The 21715-nt window shown below is 46.0% G+C and overlaps 1 protein-coding gene across 3 annotated transcripts in view; it reads left to right on the forward strand.

Moving 5' to 3' along the window:
* Positions 1 to 21262, forward strand: part of flnbl (filamin B, like) — a 43038-nt gene extending 21776 nt beyond the window's left edge. The window contains exons 15-50 of one of the 3 annotated variants that reach the window (XM_069712613.1): positions 213 to 356; positions 3195 to 3318; positions 4451 to 4611; positions 4783 to 4873; positions 5107 to 5261; positions 5489 to 5606; positions 5718 to 5797; positions 5934 to 6119; positions 6451 to 6765; positions 7203 to 7308; positions 7389 to 7583; positions 7720 to 7893; positions 7988 to 8150; positions 8444 to 8604; positions 9532 to 9823; positions 10094 to 10247; positions 10712 to 10901; positions 10979 to 11226; positions 11440 to 11523; positions 12188 to 12290; positions 12706 to 12846; positions 13187 to 13315; positions 13452 to 13625; positions 13927 to 14085; positions 14176 to 14379; positions 14479 to 14631; positions 14735 to 14857; positions 15298 to 15549; positions 16005 to 16271; positions 16546 to 16683; positions 16837 to 16952; positions 18555 to 18687; positions 18903 to 19079; positions 19202 to 19420; positions 19536 to 19745; positions 19829 to 21262. In XM_069712613.1, coding sequence (XP_069568714.1) covers positions 213 to 356; positions 3195 to 3318; positions 4451 to 4611; positions 4783 to 4873; positions 5107 to 5261; positions 5489 to 5606; positions 5718 to 5797; positions 5934 to 6119; positions 6451 to 6765; positions 7203 to 7308; positions 7389 to 7583; positions 7720 to 7893; positions 7988 to 8150; positions 8444 to 8604; positions 9532 to 9823; positions 10094 to 10247; positions 10712 to 10901; positions 10979 to 11226; positions 11440 to 11523; positions 12188 to 12290; positions 12706 to 12846; positions 13187 to 13315; positions 13452 to 13625; positions 13927 to 14085; positions 14176 to 14379; positions 14479 to 14631; positions 14735 to 14857; positions 15298 to 15549; positions 16005 to 16271; positions 16546 to 16683; positions 16837 to 16952; positions 18555 to 18687; positions 18903 to 19079; positions 19202 to 19420; positions 19536 to 19745; positions 19829 to 20016 — 6027 coding nt within the window. In that variant the 3' untranslated portion in view covers positions 20017 to 21262. The remainder of the gene's footprint in view (positions 1 to 212; positions 357 to 3194; positions 3319 to 4450; positions 4612 to 4782; positions 4874 to 5106; positions 5262 to 5488; positions 5607 to 5717; positions 5798 to 5933; positions 6120 to 6450; positions 6766 to 7202; positions 7309 to 7388; positions 7584 to 7719; positions 7894 to 7987; positions 8151 to 8443; positions 8605 to 9531; positions 9824 to 10093; positions 10248 to 10711; positions 10902 to 10978; positions 11227 to 11439; positions 11524 to 12187; positions 12291 to 12705; positions 12847 to 13186; positions 13316 to 13451; positions 13626 to 13926; positions 14086 to 14175; positions 14380 to 14478; positions 14632 to 14734; positions 14858 to 15297; positions 15550 to 16004; positions 16272 to 16545; positions 16684 to 16836; positions 16953 to 18554; positions 18688 to 18902; positions 19080 to 19201; positions 19421 to 19535; positions 19746 to 19828) is intronic. The other 2 variants (XM_069712611.1, XM_069712612.1) reach the window with 2 other exon arrangements.
* Positions 21263 to 21715: the final 453 nt, after the last annotated feature.

Below are 21715 nucleotides of genomic sequence, written 5' to 3' on the forward strand. Positions count from 1 at the left end.
TCCATCTGAAAATAATCCCTCATTCATTAGAAAAGAAGATTCAAGAAGACCTGGTTTTGGGGGCGTGTCTGTTTGATTGACAGGCCTGTGGTGCAGTCAGGTTACAGCTATTGGTGGGCGTGATATAGTACCTGCTGGTTGCTGCTTGCATTTAACAAACCAGTCAGACATTTTTATGAACTTCTGTTTCTGATTGTTTGTTTGTTTGCCAGGACTCAGAAGGACTTCCTGTGGAGGTGAAGATGAGGAGTAAAGGGGATGGTCTGTACGACTGCTCCTACACACCCGCCTCCTCCCTCAAACACACCGTGGCCATTACCTGGGGAGGAGTCAGCATCCCCAACAGCCCCTTCAGGGTAAGCAGCCAATCACAGCACCCGCTTACCGACGTTGCTCCGCCCAGATCTGAGCGTCTAATTCAGGCAAAACGCATCAAAGTCGTTGAATCGGAAAGCGTCAAAGTTGTCCGAAGTTCGAAGAAGGCGGAGTCGAAATATTCAGACGGGAGCCGCAAAACGAAGAAGCCTCTGATCATCATCACCACGTACACGGAGGAGAGGTTCAGCTCGTAGTTCAGCTCGTAGTTCAGCTCGTAGTTCAGCTCGTAGTTCAGCCGCGAAGAAGGAAATTAAATAAGTAAAGGTCAAAACAGCAACGTAAAATCTCCAACAGTCAGCCCCTCCAGGAAACGGAAAACTTGCGAATGAAAACTTTTTTTGAAATTTTTTTGATATTTCCGTGTTGTCCGTTCTGAAAGTATTAATGACAAACTGAGGTTTTTTCAAGCAAAAAAAACTCGCTTTATTAACAAAAATGTTACTCTTCATTCATCACACCAAAGAAAAAGCAGTGATTTCTAATTTCCCAGAATTTTACGCAAAAAAAAAAAAAAAAAACTCAAAACACTGCAAGTTACAATGGAATTTTTTTGGGGAAAAATCTGCTGCCAAATCAACCATTTTTGATCAAGATGCCTGAAATTAACCACAATCAGCTCATAATTAATTGATTAATTAACTTCATTTATAAGAATAGTTGCGCATTTTGAAGAGTTTAAGTCCAGAGCTGGATGCAGTTAGCTTAGCTTAGCATAAAGATAAACAATAACAGGGATTCGACCTTAAACTTGGTTGTTCGATTTTCAGGATTTATGTTCAGGTCGGGAAGCTTGAGAGGTTCAAGGTCACTTTAACAGCACACAACGTTTTTGTTTTATTAGGTAACTTTTTGTTCAATTAAAACCTTTTTTTTTTTTTTTTTAAACTTTAAGCCTGTAAGACATGAAGGAAAAAAATATCCTCCTTCAGCATGAAGTCATTAAACTAATATTTATTCCCGTCAAACATGAATTTTTAGGACACTCACTGTCTTGGGCCAGATGCAGTGACCTTTGGCCTGTGAGCTCCTTATTATGTTGATTTATGATGACCTGCGACTGAAAGACTTTAAAGTTAAAAGGTTTTCTTTTTCACTAATCTCTCCTCTCTGCACTGTAACCACATTTAATTTAGCACTTTTTTTTTTTTTTTTTTTTTAATCCCACTCCGAGATATTATTTATTTGCTTTGTAGCTGCTGCTCGTTGTTGAGTTTATCGGCCTCCTTCCCGTTCCTCCCCGTTAGGTGTTTACAGTTTCACCAAGTCTCCTGAGTAAACTGCCAGTGGGCCTCCGATATGTCTGGATACGCGTTTATGTGCCGTTCAGGAATTTATGATGAAGCCAACGGGCACTGGGAGTTGGCGAAGATGCTCAGTTCTTTGTTTTATAAGACAGCCGAGATGCAAAGGTGAAAAAAAAAAAAAAAATAAAAAGATGCGTTCAGGCGAGACGAGTCGATGCCGTTTCAGAAAGTGTTTGGAGATTTAGACGTCATGTTTGTGCAACACTTCTTAAAAACATAATGAAGTGTTCAGACTGTTCTGCACTCGGCAGTTTATTCAGCAGCTCGTTCAGTACCGCAGCCGACAAGTTACAAGTCGTCGCTGCAATAATCCGAAAAACTGAAAGAAAATCTCATTTACAAACTTTAAAAAATAATCGGGAAGACGGCTGATAAACTTTAAACTGAGAAGGTTTCTTCAAAGCTTCTGACATGTGAATCTACTGACCTTGAAATCAAAAGTTTGTTTTCCAAAGACTGATTTAGTTTCTCAATTTCTGTCCATCATTTCAATGATTTATTTTTCCTAACAACTTTTCATTATTGTAACTAACATGTCGACTGAAACTCACTTTATAACAACTTGTACTAATTTTTTTTTTTTTTTTTTTTTAAACCCACTTCTACTCATTTTAATCACATTAGTTTGGTTTTCACAATAAATTTTGACATTTCATTTAAATGTTTTTGTGTTGTTTGGTTCATTTGGTTTAGAGTTTGTTGACTTGCAGAATCATGATGTTAATTTTGTGTTTTTTTGCATTTCACATGTTAAGTTATATTTTTGCTACACAGGACCAGTGAGAAATAAGAGTTTAATAACCCTCAGTTTAATTAAAATAGGTGTTATAGAGAGAAAATGTATTGAAACACATTTGAAACTTTGAAAGAAGTTCACATATCACACCATAATTCATAAAACTAGTTACTACTACAGACACAGGTTTTTGTTTCTCCTTGAATTTTTAGTTTTTGAACCGTTTCCTGTTACTGCTGTTTGTGTATTTCTGGTTCTTTATTTAGATTTATTTTGAAATGACCGCTCTTATTTTTCGTGTTAAATCTTCTCACTGTGTATCATAGATAATATCTGGCCGTATTTTTTATTGTATTTTTGAGCAACAACACGAGCCTCCTATCTCTATAAATACATATCTAATGTTTTAAAACGCACACTGGTTTCATTTTTCATAAAATGGGTAAATAATACATTCTTTACGCTTCAAGGCAACTTAAAAACTAATTTCTTCATCATTGTTTAACTGCAATGACATGTTATAGAAAGATTGAGCTCCATGAGATATAAAGTATTTTGAAATATGTAAATTATAAAAAGGAAATAAAAGTAAAAATAAAAACGAAGGATCCGGGACGGAGCCTTGTGGGACTCCACATTAAACTCATTACCTGCTGAGCTGTTTTAAACATCTCGTGATTTGAATGTGAGGAAAAATCTGCTCCATCCAGATGTTTTTTTTGTCGTTATGTTTTTAAATGAAAATGAGTGATGTCATTTCCTGTCGGTACCCGTAGGTGAACGTGGGTAAAGGCAGCCACCCCAACAAGGTGAAGGTGTTCGGACCCGGAGTGGAGAGGAGCGGACTGAAGGCCAACGAGCCCACGCACTTCACCGTGGACTGTTCAGGAGCTGGAGATGGTAAATGCACATGCACACGCACACGCTATTGATTTGGAGAGGAAATCCCTGTAGTTACTTTAGTTTAAAAGCACGACTCTGAAAACAATTTAAAGACTCCTTCTCATACAAACATTCACTTTTACATGTCGTCAGTGAATCTCACACTCTCACTGGTTTCCCTGGTATGTCCTCGCGATGATCTCAGGGCAGAAACATCCCGACAGGAAATTCATCATTCTCACCTTCCTGAGCAGAGAAACGCACAAAAGAATCGAGCGTCATCAACACGAGAACAAAAAAATACATTTTAGTTTAGTATTTAAAAAAAAAACTACACTCACATGTTTATGCTACATTAATGCACATATAATATATATATATATATATATATATATATATATATATATATCATATAGTTTTGTGAACTTCAACAGATGCAGCAGGGAGTCGATATAGAAGCAGTCGGGATCAAAAGACTGAATTATTGAAGTTTCTTTACTGGAAAATCTTAATTAAACCTTTTTTTTTATAGCTCCCCTGAAGAACAGGCTTTCTACAGAGAGATCAGATTATAGTGAGAAAGTCGTTGTACTTTTAATTGACCGGCTCAAAAAGTAACTGATTAAATTCACCTTGTTTATTCTGATTTAAGAGCATTTAAGGGTCATTAAATAAACACCTCGTTGCTTTAAATGTCTTCCAGTTGGGTTTGATTAGCGTGATGTGTGTACGGCGGTTTGAAGCCTGATGCTCCTTCTACCTGCACGGCATTCACAAAAAATGCATTGGGTTTTGGTTTGAAGTGCCCAGTTACATATGATGTATGAACACACCTGTACAGACAGAGACGAGACGTGTCAGGTTGCCGCGGGTTTCCCCTCCCAGGATGTTCAGTTTCTGTCGTCTCGTCACCTCTCATGCTCTGAATTCCTCCGCTGACGTCCCGATTCACAGTTTACATGAGTCTGTAGCAGCCAGTGTCTCTGACATGGAAAAAAAAATGAAATTAATGAGCAGCAGAAAACAGAAGCAGTTGAGCGCCCCCTTGTGGCGGCCGGAGACTTTACACCGAAACCATCATAAGTCTGATTTCTCAACATGCTGTCTGACTTTTTTTTTTGTGTGTGTGTGTGTGTGTGTTTTCTTGTAGGTGATGTCAGCGTGGGCATCAAGTGTGACGCCAACATGATCGGAGACAAAGAGGCCGACGTGGACTTCGACATCATCCCCAACGCCAACGACACGTTCACGGTCAAATACGTCCCTCCTGCTGCGGGAAGACTCACCGTTAAAGTCCTGTTCACGGACAAGGTACACACACACACACACACACACACACACACACACACACACACACACACACACACACACACACACACACGGCTGAGACGTGTGCAGGATATATCTACTGATCTGTGGATATTTTCTTATTTTTTTTTTTTTTTAACATGTAATGCTTTTATTTTGGTGAATTTCTCACAGGAAGTTCCACAGAGCCCTTTCAGCGTAAAAGTCGATCCTTCCCACGATGCCTCCAAGGTGAAAGCTGAAGGTCCAGGACTGGCTCGCACTGGTGAGAGAGACACACACACACAGACACACGGTCATGTTTATGTCACTTCAGAGGACATCACATTGACTTCTATTCATTTCCTGGCAACTTTCCCCAAAATTAGACCCGATCTTCACAATAGAAGTGAATAATGTACTTCAGAGCGACTTGATTTTTGATCCCCACAGTGTGACACAATCTCAACACATGAATAACACAAGCCCCGCCCCCTTTTTTCCTTCCCACCCGCCCAGGTGTGGAGAGCGGCAAGCCGACTCATTTCACGGTGCTGACCAAAGGAGCCGGCAAAGCGCCGCTGGACGTTTCCTTCTCCCCCGACGTCAAAGACTTCGACATCATCGACAACTACGACTACTCGCAGACCGTCAAGTACACACCTGTGCAGCAGGTACGTCACACACACACACACACACACACACACACACACACACACACACACACACACACACACACACACACACAGGAGGAACAGCTAGTGGTAGATATTCATCATGTATATAAAAGAGTTCCCAGCTGAACAAGCAGTACAACAGCTTTGTAGTGTTTTCAAACACGTCCGCTGCGTCTCCTCCCGCCTTCTCACCGGGCGCGTTTGATTTGTTTCCTCGTCCGCAGGGTGAGATGACCATCACGGTGAAGTTCGGAGGAGATCCCATCGCCAAGAGCCCCTTCGCGGTCGGCGTCGCCGCCCCGCTCGACCTCAACAAGGTCGCCGTGGACAACCTGGACGGAAGTGAGACTAGCATTTTTTTTTTTTTTTTTTTTCCCTCCAGCGGCACAGAGACTCGATAGCAAACATTAAAATACCCGACATGGAGCTTTTAACTGATTGGATGTCTTTCAGGGGCGGAGGTCGATCAGGAGCAGCAGTTCATGGTGGACACAAATGGTGCAGGAGGTCAAGGTCGCCTGGAGGTGGCGGTGGTGAGTCTTTACATAGAAATTCAGATCGTTGTTGGTTTTGGTCTTTTCATGGCTTTTAGAAAAAGGGAATAAAAAAAACAACAACTTGTGCTTCATTTTAAGGAGTTCCTTATTATATATATATGTGTGTTCTCAGCTGAGTCCCAGCCAGCGGGCGGTACCGTGTAAAGTGGAGTCTCAGCCCAGTAAAGCCGGCGTCAGTCTGGTCCGCTACACCCCGACCGAGGAGGGCGTGCACGCCGTCAACGTGTCCTACGATGGACACCCTGTCCCCGGGAGCCCCTTCCCTGTGGAGGCCCACCTGCCTCCGGACCCCAGCAAGGTACCATCAGCAGAAAAAATATATCAATGTTACTTTTTATTTTCTGTTTTTTGAGGTTTTTTATTTTATTGACTAAAAAATGTTAGTTTAAGAAAAGGAAAATATTTCTTTCTGGTTAGTTTCATGCATTTATTTACTAGAAGACCAGCATGAAAATAGAAAACTCACTACAAACAGTAAAACTATTTTAAAGTAGAATCCAGAAGTAGAAATAAAAAGGTACAAAACAAAAAGCAGGTCCATCAACACGGATCATATTTTTCTGCTTATCGTTATGATTAAATCATGTAATCAACAAAACGTCACGCTGAAAGTGTTCTTGTGGTTCCAGGTGAAGGCGTTCGGGCCGGGCCTGAAAGGAGGTCTGGTGGGGAACCCGGCCGAGTTCACCATCGACACCAAAGGCGCCGGCACCGGAGGTCTGGGTCTGACGGTGGAGGGTCCCACCGAGGCCAAGATCGAGTGCTCGGACAACGGCGACGGCACCTGCTCCGTGTCCTACCTGCCCACCGAGCCCGGAGACTACCTGGTCAACATCCTGTTCGAGGGCGTCCACATCCCCGGATCGCCCTTCAGAGCCGACGTCCAGATGCCCTTCGACCCCTCCAAGGTGGTCGCCTCCGGGTCGGGCCTGAAGAGGGCCAAGGTGAGGAAGAGGAGCACAATTCACATGTTGTTTTTTTAATGTTGAGATGTTTCCTAGATTTTTGTCACCAGAAGTAACTTTCTATACGAGCAGGTTGTATGAACACGACTCCAGATGTTCCAAACAAACACCTGCAGCGTGTTATTAGTTAACATTATTAACTAATGATGTTAATTATGAGTCGGGGAGACTCCAGTGTTTCTGTTCAGTTAGTGATGGAAAAAAACAAACTGAAAGGAAACAAAGGAACAGTGCAAATATATATATATTTTAAAAAGGTTGTAAAATAAGCAACTGAAAGACAAAATTATAAAACAATGATTTACATCAGGAGCGATAAAGAGACGAACGTCCCCAAAATTAACTCCTAAGACGAATTAAAATGTCATATTTTCCTTTAAATGTTTGAGGTCTGATGCAGGTTGTTGTGTGTGCAGGTTGGAGAGACCAGCGTTGTGAACGTGGACTGTTCCCGAGCCGGACCGGGTCAGCTGAGCCTGGAGGCGGCGGCCGACTCGTCCTCGGGCGGCCCGACCGGATCAGGTAACCAACCGTTTCCCACCGCCGGACGCCGTTAACGGCTTTCGAGTCTTCGGTTCCGTGACGCTACCGCTCGTTTCCAGGTGCGAAGACGGAGGTCGTGGACAACAAGGACGGGACGTACACGGTGACCTACGTCCCGCTGAGCGCCGGCATGTACACGCTGCTGCTGAAGTACGGCGGCAAGACCGTCCCCGGGTTCCCCGCCAAGGTGATGGCCGACCCGGCCGTGGACACGTCCAAGGTCAAAGTGTTCGGACCCGGAGTTGAGGGACAAGGTACGGATCTAAATTCAGAATAATTCAAATAAGTTTTTAATCTGCTTCAAAGGCATCATCGGAGTTATTTATATATTTATATGAGATATATTATAACGGCTGTTTTAACGTGCCGACTCTGATCTTCTGTCTGCAGCTGTTTTCAGAGAAGCCACCACGGCGTTCACGGTGGACGCCCGTCCTCTGGCGCGGCGCGGCGGCGACCACGTGAAGGCGGAGGTCCGCAACCCGTCCGGCGCGCTGACGGACTGCGTGGTCACCGACAACGCCGACGGGACCTACGGTGTCGAGTACACGCCGTTCGAGAACGGTAACGTGACGACGCGTCGGGACCGAGACACCGGAACCGTAAAATGAACCGTCCTCGAACTGATCTTAATTTGCCGTCTGTCTGTTCGTCTCAGGCGCCCACAGCGTCCAGGTTCTGTACGACGACACTGCGGTTCCCAAGAGCCCGTTCAGGGTCTCGGTGTCGGAGGGATGTGACCCCAGCAGGGTGGTGGCCACCGGCCCCGGGCTGCAGCGGGCCCTCACCGACCAGCCCAACAACTTCAACATCATCACCAGGTACACTCGTGTTGGTTCAGAAAGAAACAAACAGATTGTGTGTGAAGGATCTAAAAATTCTACCGAGGGCTGGTGCTAGATTGGATCGGCCGGAGGGACGCTCTGACAATCAAACCGCAGTGTCGTGTCCCTTCTGGCCGATCCGATCTTTAACCCGTCGCAGCACGTTCAAGAAGTTGTCTCCAGCACTTTTGTAGCGTTTTGCCGTAGTTGAAAACAGCTTCTTAACTTCAGGTTTAAAACTACTTGCTGATTTCCTGTGTTGTTGTTGTTGTTGTTGTTCCTGTGACCAGAGGGGCGGGCATCGGCGGCCTCGGCATCACTGTGGAGGGTCCGTCCGAGTCCAAGATGTCCTGCAAAGACAACAAAGATGGCAGCTGCAGCGTGGAGTACGTTCCCTTCACGCCCGGCCTGTACGACGTCAACATCACCTACGGAGGAGAGCACATCCCAGGTCGGAGACCTTCAAACTTTACGGGAATATTCACGACTGTTTTATTTAGTTTAATGCTAAAAAAAAAAAAAAAATCTGAAGAGAAATAATTCGCATACAAAAAAAAAATAATCTCATAAATGCCTTTTATGTTTCTTTAATAACACTTTGTTGGCTTTCTGCTCATATCCGCCTGTAAACGGCCGCTGATGTTAAAAGATGCAGTCGATATAAAATTTAAAAAAAAAGAGGTCGTCGTTACTATTGGACGATAAAAGACGAGTGTTGGAGCTTAACGTTTTAACGATGTGTCCGAAGTTACTGACTCCAGTTAAAAAGCCGCCGCTCGGTTTTTATTGACTTGGAGCAGGAAAGAGCTCAGCGGGCTTCCACAGCTGTTTGGTGAACAGCTGTTGGTTCGGTTGTTGAGGAAAGCGGAGACGCCACGCTGTGCACATCCAACTGAGATGAAGCTCGGCAGACTTAAACGGGGAATTTTTAGACAATTAATTTTCTCAATTATATGTCAGAAGATTACCAAAAAAAATTCTGAAAGCCAAAATTTTTCTTCACATTGTTTTGGGGGAATCCTAAAATAAAATAATTTGTTGAATGTGAGTCTATGGAGCCGAAAGCTTTTTGGAGCCGACCTCTGGTGGCGCTCGGTGGTATTGCAGCTTAAGGAACTTCTGCATCGGAACCATTTTTCAGACACTTTTAAATACAGTCTGTGATTAAAACTCATTTAAATAACATTTCAAGGATTTTCTTCAAAGGTCTTCACCAAAAAAAAGTCAAATTCTAACCAAGTAAAACAGTAAAGACGATATGAGCAGCATTACTTACTAAGTTTAGTACGTAATGTCACTTCACTGACCTCCTTCTCCTTCCTGTCGTTAGTTTGTTTTTATTTATGAACTTTTTTGCATCGACGTTTCCTCCTTCCAGGAAGTCCATTCAAGGTCGCCGTGAAGGACGTGGTGGACTCCAGTAAGGTGAAGGTGTCCGGTCCCGGCGTGGCGTCGGGCGTCCGGGCCAACATCCCACAATCCTTCACGGTGGACTGCAGGAAGGCGGGCGTGGCGCCGCTGGCCGTGGCCGTCACGGGGCCCAAAGGCGTGGCGGAGCCCGCGGAGGTGAAGGACAACGGGGACGGCACTCACACGGTGTCCTACACGCCGACCGCCGAGGGGCCGCACGCCGTGTCCCTGAAGTACGGCGAGGAGGACGTCCCCCGCAGGTACGCAGCGGTACTGCAGGACAGAAGTAAAAACGTTAGCGTTATTTAACGGGAAGCTGACCGTCTGTCAGGAGAAAATTTAGGAGGATTTGTATGTATTTGTTTTAGCACTTTATTATTATTATTATTATTATTATTATTATTATTATATTATATTTTCACGAGACTAGATTTGGTCTCCGATTTTTGGATGTTGTAATATCACGATACGTCATAGGCATACCTGCAGATCTGTCTCCGTGGTAACGGGTATCCGTCGTCTCTCTTCAGTCCCTTCAAGTTTCGGGTTCTTCCGACTCACGACGCCAGTAAAGTGCGAGCGAGCGGCCCGGGGCTGACCAGCGGCGTCCCGGCCAGCTTCCCCGTCGAGTTCAACATCGACGCCAAGGACGCCGGCCACGGCCAACTGAGCGTGCTCATCACAGTCAGTCACACACACACACACACACACACACACACACACACACACACACACACACACACGCGGAAGAACACGTTAGATTAATTACTTTTACGTATTTACACTCCTCTTATCTAATCTTTTATTCCACCTAATTTTTTTTATTGTTATTACTATTTTAGCTTTTAATCAATTTATTGCATTTAATTCATTCTTGTTTAGTTTTGATCTATTTTATCTGGTCTAGTTTTAATTTCACTTTATTTTACTACACTTCCTGTTATTTGAACTTGTATATCTTTTATTTATTTTGTCATGTGTGCATCGGTCTCAAGAAAAAAAAGTGTTTTGTATTTTTTTTTCTCTCTGTTCATGTTTTTTTATTTTATAGGTTATTATCCACCTGTCAATCATCTGTCAATCACTTTGAATGAACAGCACTTCATAAATGAAGTTGAACTTGTTTCTCTTCCCGTCTTCCACCTCAGGACCCGGACAGTAAACCGAAGCAGCCCAGTATCCATGACAACGGGGACGGTACATACCAGGTGTCTTACATCCCCGACCGCACCGGCCGCTACACCATCGTCATCAAGTACGGCGGCGACGACATCCCGGCGTCGCCCTACCGAGTCCGCGCCATGGCGTCCGGAGACGCCAGCAAGTGCACCGTCAGCGGTAAACGAGGACACGGAGGACACGAGAGCAAACACGCGTGTGCCGATGTCGGTGATCTAAACGTTCCTCCTCCCCAGGTCCCGGCGTCGGCCCCACCGTGGCCATCGGCGAGGAGCTGGGCCTGGTGGTCAACGCCAAGGCCGCCGGGAAGGGGAAGGTGAGCTGCGTGGTGGTGCAGCCCGACGGCAGCGAGGTGGAGGCCGAGGTGATGGAGAACGAGGATGGCACCTTCGACATCTTCTACACGGCGGCGGCGCCCGGCAACTACGTCATCTACGTCCGCTTCGGAGGAGAAAACGTCCCGCGCAGCCCCTTCAAAGTCATGGTGAGGACGCTGCTCTGATTTCAGGGATCCACGATCAGGATGGAGACTCCGGACACAGATTCACTGATTAGGGATCCAAAATGGGTTCATAGTGTGTGTGTGTGTGTGTGTGTGTGTGTGTGTGTGTGTGTGTGTGTGTGTGTGTGTGTGTGTGTGTGTGTGTGTGTGTGTGTGTCGTCTGTGTCGTGTTAACCCTCACTGTCGTCTCCTCAGGCTACTGATGAGATACCCATGATGAAAGCGCAGACGTCTCTACGGCAATCGGCCGCTCCCGCTGTAGCTGGCTTCCAGCCATGGGTACCTTGATGCACACACACACACACACACACACACACACACACACACACACACACACACACACACACACACACACACACACACACACACACACACACACACACACACACACACACACACACCTCTGTTGCAGGTGAATGGCTGCTGGTTGACCCCTGACCTCTCGCTCTCTCTCTCCATTCTAAAGTGGACTCGCTCGACCTCTTTGCCTCCTCCCACCTCATCACTTCTCTTTTCCTCTCAGCCAATGGGATCGCAGCGATTCTAACCTCCTGACATAAACGGACCTCGTCTGTCTGCGGAGGTTCAACTTTTCTCTCCAGGGCTTTTTGTTGTGGCGCTCGCTCCTCCTCCTCCTCCTCCTCCTCCTCTTTCTCCTCTTCCTCAATGCACTCTTCATCGCTGTGGCTGCATCACCAGAGTCAACCACCATCATCCTCCTCTTCCTCATCATGCTTCCTGCTCTCTTTGCACTACACCTCCCAGGATGCCCCTGTGTGGGCGGGGCTTGGATGCCGCAGCAGCATGTTTGCAGTTCAGGTCGCTGAGAGGTTGTTGTTTTTTTTAGTTTCGACTGAGGTGTTAAAGTGTGTGTGTGTGTGTGTGTGTGTGTGTGTGTGTGTGTGTGTGTGTGTGTGTGTGTGTGTGTGTGTGTGTCCTCCAGGTGACATCGGAGCCAATGAGCAGCAGCGTCAGCGTCAACGGCAGCGGCTTCAGACCGTTCGACATGGTGATACCGTTCTCCTTCAGGAAGGGAGAAGTCACCGGTAAGAGATCATGAAGATGCAAAATGAATCCACAGCAAAGTTTCGAACACCTGAAGAGTGGGAACTTTTTATTGCACCACAAGGAAGTCACGTGCTTTACATAAGTCATAAAGGGCTTTAAGATTTGTACTGAACATTTTAGTAAAATTAACAATGAGGAAAAAAAATAAGCAATGATAGAAAAATAGAATAAAAATGAAAGCAGGTGTAAATAAATTATTCCAAATTCGATTTAATGAAACGTAGAGTGATTTAAAATAAGTGAAAACTAAGTAAATATACTATTTAATTTTCCCCCTTTCAAATCATAATCATAACCTTGTTATCTTATGTTTTTAACTGATCTTCCATGTTTGTATTTTATAGTTTGTTTGATTAAAGTGCACCCGTCTCTCTCTCTCTCTCTCTCTCTCAGGTGAGGTGCTGATGCCTTCAGGTAAATCCGCTCAGCCGCTGATCTCGGACAACCTGGACGGGACGGTCACGGTGCAGTACTCTCCTACCGAGGCCGGTCTGCATGAGATGCACATCAAATACAACGGCACACACATCCCAGGTCAGCACACACACGAGCTGCAATACCAGCGAGTGCCACTAGAGGTCGGCTCCAAAAAGCCTCCGGCTCCATAGACTCCCATTCAACTTCTCTCATCAAATCCAAAGTGAATAAAATGTGTCCATCAGTTATCTCGGTGTTGTTAGCTAAAGTCACTCCTTCTTCTTAGTTTTCTGGAGGTCCATCTGAAAATAATCCCTCATTCATTAGAAAAGAAGATTCAAAAAGACCAAAAGATTCTAAAAAGCCGTTTTACTGTTAAAATAAATAAATGTGCACCGACCGAGGACTCTGCTGTAGAAGATTTTCCGCTCTGATGTTGAGTCGGTTTGTGTTGCAGAATCTCCGCTTCAGTTCTACGTGAACCACGCCAGCAGTCCCAACGTCACGGCCTACGGTCCCGGCCTGAGCTACGGCGTCGCCAACAAGACGGCCACGTTCACCGTCTACACCGAGGACGCCTCTGAAGGTACGGCAAGAAGTAAAATAACGTTTTGGACTTTTTATTTATTCTGAACTGGAAAATTTGTCTTAAGATTTAAATTCCTGGCCGACGTATCGTGCTTCAATCGTGAGAATTAAAAAGTTAAATTCCGTCCGTCCAGGAGGTCTGGACTTGGCCATCGAGGGTCCGTCCAAAGCCGAGATCACCTGCGTGGACAACAAGGACGGGACGTGCAGCGTCAGCTACCTGCCGACGCTGCCGGGAGATTACAACATCCTGGTCAAGTACAACGAGGAGCACATCGCCGGCAGCCCGTTCACCGCCAGGATCACCGGTCAGACACACACACACACACACACACACACACACACACACACACACACACACACACACACACACTATCAATCCTTTTATTTTCATTCCAGGTTTTTGTTTTTAAACCTTTTATTTCAGACAAAGAAGTTTGAGATCAGAAATAGAAACATAAATGAAATCCCGTTTTCACTGAAGATGTTTCAGCTCCTTTGTTTAAGAATTATTTAACTTCATCGTTCAGCAGCCAGTTGACAAACTTTTTTTCAAAATAAAAACGGCTGCCTGACTCCGGCATCGTCTCGCTCCTGTGTGTCTTCCAGAGGACAACCAGCGCCGCTCGCAGGTCAAACTGGGCTCTGCAGCGGATTTCTCTCTGGACATCAACGAGACGGACCTCAGCCTGCTGACCGCCAGCATCAGAGCGCCGTCCGGCCGCGACGAGCCCTGCCTGCTCAAGAGGATGTCCAACAACCACATCGGTAACACAAAAGGAATCAAAGAAATTAAATTCCATATTTGTTTTGAATCTATTCCTTGTTTTCACCTTCCTCCTCCTCCTCCTCCTCCAGGGATCTCCTTCATCCCGCGGGAGGTGGGCGAGCACCGGGTCAGCATCCTGAAGAACGGCCGGCACGTGGCCAACAGCCCCATCACCATCATGGTGGTCCAGTCGGAGATCGGCGACGCCGGCCGGGTCCGAGCTCACGGCGACGGCCTCGTCGAAGGAACCACCTTCACCAACGCCAGCTTCGTGGTCGACACGCGGGAGGCGGGTCGGTACCGAGGAGACGACCAATCAGGGTTCAGCACGGCGTTGTGATGAAATCCTGTCCGAATAATGTGTGTGTGTGTGTGTGTGTGTGTGTGTCCAGGTTACGGCGGTCTGGCTCTGGCCATCGAAGGTCCCAGTAAGGTGGACATCCAGACGGAGGACGTGGAGGACGGGACCTGCGGCGTCACCTACTGTCCCACCGAACCCGGAAACTACATCGTCTCCATCCGCTTCGCCGAGGAACACGTCCCAGGTACCAACAAACAAACGCAACAATCTGTACGTGTCCGAAGGTTTTCTGAAGCATGATGGGAAAAACATTTTTCTAAGCGTGTGCGTGTTTCGTTTGTAAACAGGAAGTCCGTTCACGGTGCGGGTGACGGGCGAAGGTCGCATCCGGGAGAGTATCAGCAAACGGCAGAAGGCGGCGTCGGTCGCCGGCGTCGGGAGTGTGTGTGACCTCAGCCTGAAGATACCAGGTACACACACACACACACACACACACACACACACACACACACACACACACACACAATGTCTCACGTCACTAATATGAAGGCTCGTCTGATTGGTCGATGAATCACTATTAAAACCAGTAAAAGAAAAAACTTTCAAGTCATTTCTGAGCTCATTAAAATTATTATTATAAAAGTCGACTTCCAGAAATCCTGCGAGGAAACTTCCTGCGTCATCAGAACGCATTTCCTGTCTGAAGCTCGTTTCTCCTGTTTCTGTCTGCCGGTCTTCATCATTTGTCTTTTTCTTATTTCCTTCGTCTTCCTCTTTATTTCTGTCTCACTGTTTTTCTGCCTTGTTTCCTTTTGTTCTTCTTCTCCTCCTCAGTTTCTCCTTATTTTCTCCTCCTCTGCTCTCTGCCTTCCTCCTCCTCTTCCTCCTTCCCCTCCTCCTCCTCCTCCAGTGAGTTGGTTCCTCCTGGTCTTGTCGAGGCAGCTCCTCCTCTCTCACACCTCCTCCCGCTCCTACTGCTCCCTCTGGTGGTCCGGAGGTCCCGGCCGTCGCTCCGCCGTCCCCCAGGACCGGAGCCTCTCCCCCGGGCGCGTCCGCCTCATTTCCGGCCTCTCCGGCCTGGTGCTGTCGGGGGGAGCGAGAGCAGCGAGGGGCGTCTGGGTGGTCGACGCCCAGTGCTCGGGGGGCGGGGCCAAGGTCGAGGGTGCGTTGTTGACTTTCTGGGGTTAGCAGCACCGCTACATGCTTCTTTAAGTTGCAGCTGCGTGACAAGAGATTCAAACGCATGTTTGATCAGCTGGTTTTTGGATTTAATTTTTCAGTGTCTTCAATCAATAAAATCGTTCGCTTGAGATCGGAACATGTTTGTCACACTTCAAAAAGAGAAAAATGTTGAAGTCAGAACCTAATTTTTCCTCTTTTCTTCCACTGGATCCTTTTTCTTTGCTTATTTCTGATGCTTATTTCTTTCTCACTTCACCGCCACCCAAATTGGATTTTCTACACTTTTACTGGCATCATGTTTTCATCAAAACAACAACAAAAATCCTTGTATATAAATATCTGAGGAGTTGCATGATGAGTTCAACACTGAATCAGTTGAGTCAACTTATAAATAAAAAAAAGTAAATAACTACAATACCTGTTGTCTCTTTGCAGCGATCGACATGCAGGACGTCACCACCGAGGTCACGTCCCCCTCCGGAGCCAGTCAGCCGGCCGAGCTGGTCGCCGTGGGCAACGACACCTACTGCGTGCGCTTCGTGCCCACGGAGATGGGCGTGCACAGCGTGAGCGTGAGGTACAGGGGCGTGCACGTGCCGGGCAGCCCCTTCCAGTTCACCGTGGGGCCGCTGGGAGAGGGCGGGGCCGCCAAGGTGAGCGCCGGAGGTCCGGGACTGGAGGGAGCACAGGCAGGAGAGCCAGGTACACCTGCAACGCACCTGACACAGAGGTCACCTCAACATGAACCACAGACTGTATGTAAAAAGTAGCTGCAATACCAGCGAGTGCCACTAGAGGTCGGCTCCAAAAAGCCTCCGGCTCCATAGACTCCCATTCAACTTCTCTCATCAAATCCAAAGTGAATAAAATGTGTCCATCAGTTATCTCGGTGTTGTTAGCTGAAGTCACTCCTTCTTCTTAGTTTTCTGGAGGTCCATCTGAAAATAATCCCCCCCCCCCTCCCCTCTCTCTCCAGCTGAGTTCAGTATCTGGACGAGGGAGGCCGGCGCCGGCGGTCTGTCCGTTGCTGTGGAAGGACCCAGCAGGGCGGAGATCTCCTTCGACGACCGCAAGGACGGATCCTGTGGCGTCTCCTACGTTGCACAGGAGCCCGGTACACACACACACACACACACACACACACACACACACACACACACACACACACACACACACACACACACACACACACACACACACACAGTTTAAATGACTGTTCATTATTTTATCTCCATTACATCCTCCTCCTCCTCCTCTTCCTCTCCAGGTGATTATGAGATCTCGGTGAAGTTCAACGACCGCCACATTCCCAACAGCCCCTTCCTGGTTCCTGTTGTTGCTCCGGTGAACGACGCCCGCCGCCTCACTGTTAGCGGCCTTCAGGTGAGGCATGAGGAGACACCTCCACCCCCCCGCCGGCCCGGCTTCACTGAAAGGGCTCCGGGGCACAGTTGCATGAAAGATCGATTTTTATTCCCACGGAGAAAATGAAGGTTCGACTGGTTTGGGCTTTTGTTCTCTTAATCAGTCGAACGGGTTTGAAGTATTTTCTTTATGCAACTGGCCTCGTGGACGTGACCACTGCCAGGCAAACACACCGTTCCTTTGTTGACACTTTGGCCTGAGAGAGGAGACAATGGAAACACAATGGAGTCAAAAATAGAACCAGTAGACACATTCTTCATTATAAATGTCAGATTTTTTTTCAGACAAAAGATAATAAATTCCCAAAGATAGAAAATAGAAGAGAAAGTTTTGAAAAAATAATTGCTAATTTTGTTGAAACAAATTTGACTTTTTCTTTTTTTTTTTTTTTACATTTGATTACATAGATTAAAAAATTTCCCCTCGGGGATTAATAAAGTATATACCTACCTACCTACCTAAACGGAGTGATCTGCCTTTTGGCTTGATAGCAAAATAATAATTTTACTTGATTAAGAACATTTATTTTAATGACATTTACTGAATACAGTACTGACAAAAAAAAATAAAGTATCTTCTAAAATGTGATTTATCTTCTCGATACTTCAAACATTCCTGTTGAACTTAATTTAAATCTGACCAGCGGTTACTGTCTCTTCGTTGGTGTTGGATGGACAAACATCTCCACCGTCTGACAAAATAAAAAATCGTACGATAAAGTTCGTATTATATTCAGTGACGTGTTGAGAGTAGCTGAGTTGGATACGGGTCGTCAGGTCGTCCCTCTCGGCGGGCTTCGCCTGGCTCTGGTCATCCCCTCCCTTTTCGTTCGGTGTGGAACTGTCGGTGTTTCTCTTGTGTTTCATTTAAAGGCTTTTAACAGCATCGTCATCGTCGGCGTCGTCGACTCCCTGGTGGTCGAGCTGCAGCAGACGGAGGCCACAGCGGACTTCCTGCTGTCCTCCTACAGGCCGTAGTTCGTTTTTCATTGTGTCGCTGTAGACGAAGATCTGCTCGGTTCAGTCTGCAACGCTCTCACTTGGTCAAATCTGGGTCGGTTCATAAAGTACCAAGTTCTTGGTACTTCATGATACTCGTATTTTTAGGTTTGCAGATGAATTAATTTTTACACTGAAAACTGTCCCGCTTCGTTCATCGTGTGTTTTTAATTACGTCCTTATTAAAAGCTCGCGTTTAGAAAAAAGTAAATAATCATTAGTTGTAAACGCTGAAGTGCTGCAGACTGAATCGGATTCATTTGGTCCATGTGGATATAGTCTGTACAGTGATGTTCATGGTCAGTGTGGTCCTCCGAGTCCGTCTGCTGCAGCTGCACCACGAGGAGCTCAGGTAAGAGTAGAAAACAGTAGAAACACAGAGGCACTCTGATCGGCTGCTAAACACTGTTTCTACGAGTGTGTGTGTGTGTGTGTGTGTGTGTGTGTGTGTGTGTGTGTGTGTGTGTGTGTGTGTGTGTGTGTGTGTGTGTGTGTGTGTGTGTGTGTGTGTGTGTGTGTGTGATCTTCTCGTCGTTCACTGACCGTGTGTCCGACCCGGCAGGAGTCCGGTCTGAAGGTGAATCACCCAGCATCCTTTGCGGTGCGTCTGAATGGAGCCCAGGGCAAGATGGAGGCCAAAGTGCACAGCCCCTCGGGAGCTCTGGAGCAGTGTGCCGTCACAGAACTGGAGAAAGGTCTGTGGGGGTTAAAAGGAGAAACCTTTTTTTATGGTATTTTTAATCGGGAGACTCGATCTGAGAGAACGAATGCAAGATTTTATTGGTTTTGGGATGTGAGGGATGTCTTCCTTTTTAACAGGAAGAAAACTTCCTACAGAACTTGCGCTGAGATTCATGTGTGTGAAATATCTTTTGGTACGAGGACTGCTGATAACAAACCCTTCCTCTAGATAAGTACGCCATCCGGTTCATCCCCCGAGAGAACGGCATCCACACCATCGACGTCAAATTCAACGGCTCTCACATCCCAGGAAGTCCTTTCCAGGTCCGCGTCGGAGAACCGGGACAGACCGGAGAGCCCGGTCTGGTGTCGGCGTACGGCGCCGGACTGGAGCGAGGAACGACAGGTGGGCTTAACGGCCTTTTCCAAAAACAAAACAAAATTAGCAGCTCGTACACGAAGGTTTAACCGTCGACTTTGAGGAAAACAAAACAATTTGTGGTTTTTTTTTTTTTTTTTATCTCGCAGGTACCCAGTCGGAGTTCGTCATCAACAACACGAAGGCGGGCCCCGGGGCCTTGGCCGTGACCATCGAGGGCCCGTCCAAGGTAAAGATGGACTGCCAGGAGGTTCCAGAGGGCTACAAAGTGCAGTACACTCCCATGGCGCCCGGAAACTACCTGATCAGCATCAAATACGGAGGACCCAACCACATCACCGGCAGTCCCTTCAAGGCCAAAGTCACAGGTAGAGTCTGAAGGTCACACCGTCCGGACCAGAACCCCGGAGCCGGACGCTTCATTTTATCAGCGTTTTATAAATATATGATCTTTTTTTTTGCCCTTTTCTAACGTCTCGGCAGGAACTCGCCTGGTGAACGTGACCAACGCCAGCGAGACGTCGACCCTGACGGTGGACCCGGCGGTGCGGTCGTCCGTCAGCGACTTCACTGACAGCACCATGCCGAGGCCCGGCGACTCCGACGCCAGCAAGGTGCTGAGCCGAGGACCCGGACTCAGCAAGGCCTTCGTGGGTCAGAAGAGCAGCTTCTCCGTCGACTGCAGCAAAGCTGGTGAGCAAGAAAATTCACTCATTAAACTAAAAGCCGAGTAATGTTGCGTAATCACTTAAATACCCCCCCCCTCCTTTTCCCAGGTAAGAACATGCTCCTGGTGGGCGTCCACGGCCCTCAGGTGCCCTGCGAGGAGGTTCTGGTCAAACACGTGGGCAGCCTGCAGTACAACGTCAGCTACCTGCTGAAGGAGCGGGGCAGCTACGTCCTGGTGGTGAAGTGGGGCGACGACCACATCCCCGGTTCCCCCTTCCACGTCACCGTCCCTTGAAGAAGCCCCCCCCCCCCCCACACACACACACACACACTCCTCCTGCGCCATTTTGGATCCCAGTTCAAGTTAAATTGGACGCGTTTGCACTACAAACGACTGTCCGACCAACACGCTGCTTCGTTTTCGGTTCAAATCAGACGTTCGGAAGATTTTCTTGCCAATTCACGTGTTGAAATGTTTCTCAAACTGATAAAAAAAAAAAATACAAAATTAAGTGTCAAAAACTTTTAAACAGTAAAGAGTTGAAGAAAAATGTTGAGACTTTTTCTGCATTGAATCAGGGACGCAAAATCAGACTTAAAACTGGAGCTTTAAAGAAAACCGAGAACTAATTGGGAACGACAGATCTAATTTATTAATTATTGCTCCCCTGAAAAACTAATTTTGCACTCGGACTCAATTTGATAACCTTTTAAATGTTTAAACATATAACTGGAATATCACAACACTTTCCTGCAGTCCTACAGTGCCAGGAACAAACATGGAAAAACAACATTTATGGCGTCCTGTGAGGTTTCTTGATGATTTCATTGTCAGAAAGACAAATCTGTGCAGAGCTTTTTTTTTTTTTTTTTTGTCCTCATTAAATTAGTGAAGCACTGTGAATGTAAAAGTGAGTAAACATCTCAAGTGCTCCGCGTTGGGCTTCTTCTTGTCAGTTTGTTAAAGTGTGGACAGACAGGAAGTGTCGAACTGTACGCAACTACTGATGTTTATTGTCGAGTTCTTTTGGTTTTTTTTTCTCCTGAACTTTTATCTCCCAGAATCCCATGAGTACTTATTGTTGCCATAACGACTGTTTAAGCTGCCTTCACACTACTGTTTTCCTGCACTGTTCAACAGACTACTTGATTATGTGCTAGTATTTTTTTGGGGGGGAGGTTCGTTGATATTCTGTCATCCCTTTCCAGTGTTTTCACATGAACAGATCTGACTTTGTCGCTCGGTTCTGATCCGAGCAATGCACCAACAAACATGCAAAATATTGCTTAGAATATTAAAACATCTAATATCGGATCTGAGCGGGAAAATTCAAAGTCAGATTTTTCGTTTGTGTTTAAATCTCGAAATCTTCATGACTTGTTGTTGCCTTTATCACTGCTACCTTTGATACTTAAGAGATGAGAGGATCTTTGTACGCTTCTCATTTTGTATTCGGGAACGGATGTTTTAATGTGAAACTAAACCCTGAGATGATGTACATTTGATAATTAAAATAAACTGGAATTAAGATTATGTTGAATTTTTCAGATCTCAAGTCTTTTTGTTTGGACTTTCAGACACTACAGGAGGTTGGAAATACAAATGTATGTACTCTGCTGAAACCTTAATCTCTTTCCTAAAATGTCATGCATGTTGTCTAATATGTCAAAATAATATCATACTATAGTATATATTTTATTCATTACTGTATCAAAATCATTTTTACTGCACCTCTGTACCCTCATTTAGGAAATCCTTTAATTGTTTTATTTGTTGTCCTATACTGTTTTTACCAAATGTTACAGTTGCTACCAGTAAAAACTCAAACGGCAAGTGTTTGGTGTTAAAAACAGGCCTGTACGTGATTTAACGAAGTAAAAAGAAAGCTCAGTAAAAAGCCAGTAGAAAAGTTAATTGTTTAAGACAATAAGTTAAAAAAAAATGTGAAAAAGTGAAACACCCCAGTATTTTTTATTTTAATTGACCGTCTAGA

This window comes from Brachyistius frenatus, unplaced genomic scaffold (assembly GCF_029030835.1).
Source record: "Brachyistius frenatus isolate BFR_SWC_R1_liver_20210118 unplaced genomic scaffold, ASM2903083v1 Contig_111, whole genome shotgun sequence".
NCBI classification, from domain to species: domain Eukaryota; kingdom Metazoa; phylum Chordata; class Actinopteri; family Embiotocidae; genus Brachyistius; species Brachyistius frenatus.